General features: G+C 40.1%; 1 protein-coding gene across 3 annotated transcripts; it reads left to right on the top strand.

Annotated features, from left to right (window-relative positions):
* Window positions 1-946: 946 nt before the first annotated feature.
* Window positions 947-7,259, top strand: LOC136749634 (4F2 cell-surface antigen heavy chain). Of its 3 annotated transcripts, none has more exons than XM_066704103.1 (10): window positions 947-1,052; window positions 2,342-2,722; window positions 3,113-3,283; window positions 3,479-3,531; window positions 4,022-4,099; window positions 4,366-4,421; window positions 4,723-4,888; window positions 5,532-5,666; window positions 5,971-6,081; window positions 6,280-7,259. In XM_066704103.1, the coding sequence occupies exons 2-10, from the start codon at window positions 2,347-2,349 to the stop codon at window positions 6,661-6,663; spliced, it is 1,530 nt and encodes a 509-aa protein (XP_066560200.1). In that variant the 5' UTR covers window positions 947-1,052; window positions 2,342-2,346; the 3' UTR covers window positions 6,664-7,259. The 3 variants fall into 3 exon arrangements, with proteins under 3 accessions (XP_066560200.1, XP_066560197.1, XP_066560199.1); XM_066704100.1 differs by having other exon boundaries at window positions 3,479-3,606; XM_066704102.1 differs by lacking the exon at window positions 947-1,052 and adding an exon at window positions 1,059-1,310 and having other exon boundaries at window positions 3,479-3,606.
* Window positions 7,260-8,877: the final 1,618 nt, after the last annotated feature.

Below are 8,877 nucleotides of genomic sequence, written 5' to 3'. Positions count from 1 at the left end.
GTGACAGATCTGATGCAATGAAAATCCTGTTTGTACCATTACAATTAAAATAGTTCTCATGGATTTACATTGATGTTAGTATGCCTGAAACAATGGGACTTTATAATTTTCTAATAATAAATGTGTGAATGTAATATAAACATAACCTTTCTACAAGACTGTCTGCCTCATGCTTTGCATATATGTTGTGTATTATTAATGCTTGAACCATTTATTCATAATACCTTTCACATATAATAATAATAATAATAATAATAATAATAATAATAATAATAATAGTAGTGGTAGTAGTAGTAGTAGTAGTAGTAGTGGTAGTAAGACATTTAGCAAAGAACTTAATGCAAGGTAAATTACACCATGTTTCTAACTTTTGACTGGGGGAGTGTAAACATGTAACTTACTACGCTGTTGATTTGTATGAGCGACACATTTGATACCCCGTTTTTTTTGGAAACAAACATAATAAAACGTAAAACAAACAACAACATTAAGTACTTACATTAACAACAGTCATTATTGGAAAGGTAGATTTTTTTCTTTTCTTTTCTCGTGACTTAGTTATCGTTTGAAAGACCCCTGGATCTTCAATCAAGTAAAGCAGGTTACAGTTGAATACTTACATTAAACATATGAATCAATGAAGAATGTGAATGGAGTAGCTTCTCAGTTAAATATGCATTTATAGAGATCTTTAATAATGAATAAAAAATACATGTTGAAAACGATAGCGTGCGACTCCGTCTCTACAGACAGGACCGCGGGGTCACGATTGAATCAAAAGCATGCAAAAAACTAAACAAATCAAAACCCCTTAATTTACAAAAAACAAAGGATAATGTCAAATGATGAGCATAAGATAACACACCCGACACAAAATTAAAATATATGTATTTAAAAATATTAGGAACAACGTTAATGGATCATTTCCCATGGCTATTTAAGACGCCGCTTCCGACTCTCTGAGAGACTGAAGCTGGACTCGCAGTGGGCAGAACCGGCCGAGGCTCCTGCGCATGCCTGGTGTCCTGGTGTCCTGGTGTCCTGGTGCGGAGGTGAGCTGTGCGCAAGAACCAGCCTGTGCAGTGCGGCTGCCTTGAAGGGGAACTGCACCGAAAATCCATATTGTCATACTAATCATGTGAAATAATAGCCACGGGTCTGGGTGGTGAAAACTTCTTCTGTTATTTCGGCAAATAGGATGATGGGTCACTCGAACGCGCGGACAGTGTTCTTTTTAGAAATTCTTTTCTGATTTTCGCAACTGATTTCCAGCAAAGCAGCTCCAGAGTCTGCACCCCCGTGACGTCACGGTATGTTTTTCGATCTCTGGTTTCTGGTTCATAGCAAACGCTGGACGTGAACAGCTCCCTCCGCAGAACTATTTACACAGTACCCGGAGAAATGATGGATCGCTTTAAGTCTAACAGTGTCTCGCTAGAAACGAAGGGTTTGCTTTGTTTACGGTTTGACGCCATCTGGTTAAAATAAGTACAGCTTTTAATAATAATAATAATAATAATAATAATAATAAAGGGGTTTCTATATATTTACTGCACTCATTTTAACTTTTGAACATTAAACAATCATCATGGGGAGCGTCATGGGGATATAGGCGAACGCATAGTGCTTCATTTACAATTTAAATAAAACATCCCTCGGATTTTGGCTTTCACTCGAGGGTCTGATTTTTTTTTATTTTTTTTTTTTTTAATAAGATTGTAATTTATTTTGAATAAACTGATTTGTAATCCAAATATTTGGGTCAGCTGGAAATCCTGGTGTAAGATGAAGCCAGGAAGACTATGCCCATAGCTTTGTCTTTCTAAACTTTTTTTTAATTTCAAAGACAGATCCTGGTGGCTACATTTTACTGCCACTTGAACTTTCTCCTATTAGCCGTCTGTCATTATTCACTCCTTCTGTGGGCTGCACAGGAGTGATTGTGTATCCATAGTAACCCGTCCCTAGGAAGGGGATTCTGGGAGGGAGGTTGATTGGAAGCCAGGGCTTTGACTTGCATTGTTTGACAAACGCTAACATACAAACCTCTACATACATGCATGTACACTATTAAACTGACATGCTGATAAATATTAAAATGATTTTCCTATAACACAATGACTGTGAATAAAGGATGAAGCTAAACTAAGTTGTCCACAGGTATTAATCTCAACAAATGTGATTTAAATAAGTGGTGAATGATGGCAAGAGTGTACTTCTAACACTCATAGGGCAAGTGAAGCAAATTTACCCTAGTAAACATGCACAATTATTCTGTTCTTCAAGATCAAGCAGTACCTTGATGCAATGTGGTGGCTCACTATGATGTATTGACCAACAGAGAGGATGCCGCTGAAGGTGGACAGTGCCCCCATCTATGACCGCATGCCAACAAGAGGGGAGGCTCTGTGCATTGGTCTGGAGGGATCTGAGAGAGTACCACTCCTGATTCCAGTTGAGCATGAGCAGACCTATAAGCTGCTGGACAAGGAGGAGCTGGAGAGGGTGGCAGGAGGGCCGCGATGGAGGGCCCTGCGCTCCAGACTTGTCCTGCTCTTTTGGCTGTGCTGGCTGGCCATGTTGTGCACTGTCATAACCATCATAGTCTATAGTCCACGGCCCCAGGCCCCACAACTGCAATGGTGGCAGAGGACACTGTTCTACCAGTTGCAGCCTATGCTGTTCCTGGACAGCAACCAGGATGGGGTGGGTGTCATCCAAGGTGAGGCACCCCCTGAGTGAACACTTTTCACTCCTGCTTCACTTCTGCATGCTCTTTTTAAGTTAGATTTTCAAGGAGCCTGGCTTAGACCTGCTGTTTTTACATTTTCACAAAGTCGGTTGCAAGAGAGAGCTAGTGCCACTGGTCTACAAATTACAGGGTTAACTTGTGTGTTGCCATGTATTGGTCACCATCATTTCTCAAAAAGACTCATTATTTCTGTAATGGAATAGTGCCCCAGTCTCTGTTGTTAATTCAAAGCATACATTATTTACTAACAAGAATATGAATAACTGAAGAACCAAAGTTCTAATGTATGCGTCTGTTGAAGCTAGGAATCACATTTGTGCTTCACGTTTTTTAGGTCAGTAAACGTGTGTGTGTTTGCAGGGATCAGCGATCGTCTGCCCTACCTGCAGTCTCTGGGGGTGGGTGCTCTGATTATTGGAGGCCTTCTGCCCAGGAGAGAGCGAACATTGCCCCCCACCCTGACCAACATCAACCACACACTGGGCACCATGACACAGTTCCAAGACCTTGTCACCCATGGCAATGCTATTGGTAAGATGCTAATTGTACTACAAAAGAAAAATCAATAATCACACAACCCTTTGAAAATGGAAAAAGTCTTTTGATATGCACCACTGCTGGCAAAAGAACTTGGACCGAAAGGCTATAGTTTTGCATATTGTTATGAGTGTCTGAAACACACGGATTGAGGTGATATTGAAAACTCTCTCTCTCTCCATGAATCAGGTATGAAGATCTTGCTGGATCTCTGCAATGAAAACCTGACTGATTCTAGCAATGTAATGAAGCTCTTGAAACGTTCTGCCAATCAGTCCCTGCCAGATCAACCCTTCCCTCAGTCTGGCACAGTGACAGTATGTCAGACATGCTCACTTTTGCTGTCAGAATTCAATCCTTCCCATTTCTATCAGTACAAGCGCATCCGCTCCTTTGTAAAATTTACATATTATGATCTGTTTTAATGTGGAAACTACAGTTCTATTGTTGGCAATATTGCTTGTAGTAATCTATAATGAAGCAGGGCTGGAGACCCTACTGTACTATACTGTACTGTAGCACTGAATTGACCATGGCTGGAAATCCCTGCTATACTGTACAGTATCTCTCCACGGCCAGGGCAGGAGACCCCTGATGAACTGTACTTCACTTCAATTTGCAGCACCAGGACTTGAGTACTGTAGATATTGTGAACCTGGGCTGGAGACCTCTGGGCTAGAGAAGGTGTATAGTGTGTGTACATGGTCTACTTTCTACATATTCCTTCCTCAGAGTGCTTTGCAGTTCTGGTTGCAACAAGGCTTGGCAGGCTTCAGAATATGTGACACAGATGCAGTGTATTCAGAAGAGGTAAGGACAAGGACGATCATTACACATAAAACATCTAGCACTGCCACTTTAAGTGCACACATGGTTTGCTTTGAACACTTTGAAACTGTAATACAGCACAAAATGCTTAAGAAGGATTATTCAAGACAAATGTAAACCAAACCAATGGAAACATAATTTGTGGATACACTTTTGATCTTTTAATGTGACTTGTCCTAACGTATTGTTTACATGGATACAGAAGTTCTAACCTAGAATGTGTTTTTAAGTCACTGTGTTTTTTGCAGTCTCTGTTGGAATGGAGGTCAATGGTGAAGCAATTCAGCACTGAGGGCAACGAGAGGTACTTGTTTAAAATAATTATATTTCAGTTTATCAGTATTATAGCTGGAACACATGGTCATGTATCACCTGTGGTCAAACACTGTTTGTGAATCCATAGGTCATACAAAGTCTTGCCCTATTACTGGTATTCTAATGCATTTAACCATGTTTACATGGGATGAATTGGTAATTTACAACTAAGTCATGTATGCCTTTTGCATTGGGTGACTACTGCACCATACTGTATTTGGTATGTCCTCAAAGAATACATTTAAAACCTTTCTCTGCCATCGTAGTTTGATAATGTAGTGTCTGTGTAGGATCATGGTGTGGCAGGTCAGTGCAGACACGGTGAACAGCTCCATGGCTGACCTCATCACCCGTCCCCTGCTGCCATCTGTGCCACACATTCTCTCTGCACAGGAAGTGGGCACTGCCATAGAGATGGCCCTGCAGAGGCCCCAGGGGGTGTGGCCAAGCTGGACGGTGAGTTTGAACATGTGGTGGAGGGTGGAGGTTTGCTTTTCGTTGCCTTTGTCTACAATTGGTTGATATTTGCCGAATACCAAATGTAAACAAACAAATTATCTTGCCCACACAGTACCAGGCGTAAAATTAAAATTCCCAGCAATTCAAACCTCTTTATACACTGCAATTCTAGTTATTCTGCCTCTGTTATGTAAACTCATAGATGAAGTATTATACAAACATACTCTACTGAATGCTCTAAGATGCCTGAGCTTCTGAAAGTTCTACTATCCTGTGAGTACCGATGGAAATGTCAGATGTGTACAGTAAGGAGTCATGGTAGGACAAAACAAATAAAAATTGGTACATTATATATTATGTATCATTATACGTGATTATAATGCTGATCCTTTTATCCAAAACAAGAAAACTTACTGGGAAAGATCTGTAAGAGTTTATGCGATGTATAGTGGCTTAAATCTAGTTTAAAATAAGTTATACAGTGACAAAATTACAACTATTGGAGTGAAGGACTGAATGACAGACTGAGAGTAGACTTCTTTCTACCACGTTATATTGAGCAGGTAGTGCAGAACTTTGTAGAGATGGATGCTCTTTTAGTGGTAGTGTTGGAGTGACTGAGTGCTGCGGTGTGTTTCAGATTCGGGGTCCCTCAGTGGGACATGTGGCCTCAGTGGTTGGGGGGCTGCACAGACTATTTGCTGTATTAGCCCTCACCCTGCCTGGGACACCCATCATGCACTATGGAGAGGAACTCGGCCTTGGCCAATCACAGGTAAGGAGGTGGTGCACATCAGACCGATTGGAGGTCACCATTCTGGACATTTCTCAAATATAAACACGGTACTTTTTTCTTGCAACGTAATTTCAAGGATCAGTCATTCACACTGGGGGTTACACACCGAAATTAATCTATTTTGTATTTATACAGCCACCATAATCAACCATTTGATTTAAAGAGTCTTTTAATAAGAAATTGATTGTTTGAATCATTGTTTCCTTAAATTAAAGGCTGTTTAGAAACAAAACAATCCTATACCTCTTTCTCTTTTTCTCTCTCTCTCTGGGGATTAATGAAGAATGCTTCCCAGGCAGGACTTGCACCAATGAACTGGGGGTCTAATCAAAATGTGGGAGCATCCAGGAGGAGTCCTGCTGTGTCAGGGAGTGTGACAGAGAGTTCAGTGGAGGTGAGTGGAGTGCAGTCAGCTTTGATCGGAGATAGTCTGAACATCACTGGAACTGAATTTTCCTTGTGTTAGAAGTGTACAAAAAATGCTGCTTGAATGTATCCTAAAAAATATAAATATACTCAATCCTGATTCTGGAGAGATGCAAGGCATTTTGTTTAATTTCCTTTCCCTGTTTTAAATCCCTCTCTACTGCAGGATCAGTCACTATCCCAGAGCTCCATGTTACGTCTGTTCCGCTCCCTCAGTAACACCCGTTCACGGGAGGATGCACTGCTTTTCGGCAATTTCACCCTGCTCCCTCCCTCCAATGCCTCCTCAGTCGCTTCCGCCCCCTCCCCCTCACCCCCCATCCTGGCTTTCCTGCGTTCCTGGGGCTGCGTTCACTTCTTGGTGCTACTGAACTTTGGAACAGGCAAGGAGCCGCTGGAGCCACAGTGGGCCTTTAGCCTGCCCCCTCATGGTGTGTTTGTGGCCAGCACAGGGATGGATCGGCTGGGGGTGGTATCCCTGGAAAGGCTGAGGCTCCGTCCGCAGGAAGCCATGGTCATCAAGCTGTTAGAGGCTGGTAGCTTCTCCTAGAGCCCAGGACAGCACTCTGTCCAAGGCAGAAAAGGCTACCATTTAAAACCTCCACTGTATCAACTTACATTGCCATCTGGAATTTTGGCATGTTTTGTTTTGATTGATGACCATTAACCTTGCATTTAATATAGTGTCATGCATTATACGCTGATAATAACACGATTGACTAATGTGAATGCTATCTTTTGAGAACATGTTGTACAATTTTCTGTTCTACTATAATTGTCTAGTGAGGGAAAGCACAGTGAAAGTAGGGTACAGCTATGGATATCTGCTGTGAAAGCCAAGTATGAAAAATAACTATTTAAAGTGAGTTAGTGTATCTGTGATTTAAGCATACTATATAAACATAGATAGGTTAATTTTCACCTTGTAAAATACAAATGCAAACATACCAGTTAGATTTTTCTTTGGGGGAGGACTTGAAATTGTATTAAATACAGGAGAGGTTTTATTTTGGGTTTATGCATTTTCTTGGTAAATGGAAAGTTTTTTTTTATTCACTCTGTATTGATTAAATGTTTCTAATTTTAATGTTCTAGAATTTAATAGAGGTTTACAAATAAAATAAAATATGCTGTAGTTTTTCTGGAGAGGCGGATTACTTTTTAAAATGTATCAGTGTTTAACACTTTCTCAAAATGATGTGAGTTTTGATTCAGTGTGGCTCAGGATAGATTAATTAAAATCATAAATACATTGTATTTTAGGACAGCAGTCTGTCAAGGTGAACAGTCTTATCAAGGACAGGTTTCCTTGAAGGTACTTGTTTGGACAGGGTAGTTGATTCAGCTGTGAGAACAGAATGCATTTGTGGAGGGTGCATTGTTTATTATTGCCACCAGAGGGCAGTGATGACTAAGCCTAAGACTGGAGAAATTTTGAGAAACATTAGGTTGCAGTAACAGGTTTATTTCATTGAAAAAAAAAAAAAGTTACTTAAGCCATGGATAGTTAATCTTATTATTGTATTTAGTCTAAATGTTATACAATATATATATATAAGTTTAAAGATAAACTGTAAATCCTAGATAAAAATGTTATCCTTTGATTGGTTAAAGGAATAGATCTTGAACAGGGGCAATTACTGACGAAAAGAAGTGGGTTTCAAAATGATTAAAAACAAATCTGACATTTAGTGGCAATGACATCATAAAAGACTACAAGGGCCAGAATTTACAATTGGAAATTAAGATTAAACACGTTTATCATTCCACGTTCCACATTTGGAAAAAGCTTCCCAGGCACAAAGCCGAACTTCACTGAACTATCTGTCTTGTGTTCTTAGTCTCTGGGGAAAACATTCTCTTGGAAATGTCTTTGAATCATTTTGACAAAAGATCAAATGTTCATGTAATTATTATGTATTTATTTATTTAAATGTTAAACTCCCATAGGAGACAGAATATTCTGAGATGCGCTGTATTGTATAGTTCCATGATAAAAGCCTTCCATGTACTGCCCAGATGCTTTTCTTGCTGGGGGATGAGTTTGTTTATCCTGGTATCATTGTTATAGGAATGGAATAAGACTGACATGGGAAGACAGTTCAAGGTCTGTCTCTCAACCTATCCTGAATGAGCAGTCAGAAAAGAGTGGGATATTTACATCAGATCCACTTACTGTCAGACACTTCATAGCTACAAGATACCTTTTAACAAACAGCCTTTGTCATGCCAGTAGGAGACTAATGGATCAGAGAAGGAATATTTCAAACCTGAGCTTGAATTCAAATGGCTAAAGCTGCCAGCCAAAGCCCAGACAGAGACTGAAGAATAAAAAAAATAAGTGGTGTTGAATGGGGTATGATCAATAGAACTATGCGATTCATTTCTACAAAAAATAATACAAATCAACAGATCTGTACTTTCTGCAGGGGGATTGTGGGCTTTTTTCATGTTGTTCAACCAGTAACTTTGTTTCTCTTGATAAACAGTCCCACTGCTACAGTTCTCCAAGGCTTTTTTGCTTTTATTTCTTTACAATGGCTCAACTCTCTGTACAATTGGGTTACCTGGGTCACCATTAAGCAATGTGATGTGATTACTTAGTGGTGAAGTTTGCCCCTCAAAAAAAGTACATTGGATAAGCATGCTGTTGATAATAACCTGCCAAACTTCAGAAGAAGAAAAGCACAGCTGACTTCTAAATGCACTAAGCTCTGCCACAAAGTTCTACAAGCACTATTGCTTTTTCTCTGATCCGGTACAC

This window comes from Amia ocellicauda, chromosome 5, assembly GCF_036373705.1.
Source record: "Amia ocellicauda isolate fAmiCal2 chromosome 5, fAmiCal2.hap1, whole genome shotgun sequence".
In the NCBI taxonomy this organism is placed as follows: domain Eukaryota; kingdom Metazoa; phylum Chordata; class Actinopteri; order Amiiformes; family Amiidae; genus Amia; species Amia ocellicauda.
This window is presented reverse-complemented; position numbering and strand designations above follow the sequence as displayed.

What these genes read in the sequence shown, in the direction of transcription:
- LOC136749634 (XM_066704100.1), top strand. Translation starts at nt 2,347, where the DNA reads ATGCCGCTGAAGGTGGACAGTGCCCCCATCTATGACCGCATGCCAACA. An exon ending in TGGGGTGGGTGTCATCCAAG is followed by an intron (nt 2,723 to 3,112) that starts GTGAGGCACCCC and finishes GTGTGTTTGCAG; the next exon opens with GGATCAGCGATCGTCTGCCC. An exon ending in TGACAGAGAGTTCAGTGGAG is followed by an intron (nt 6,082 to 6,279) that starts GTGAGTGGAGTG and finishes TCTCTACTGCAG; the next exon opens with GATCAGTCACTATCCCAGAG.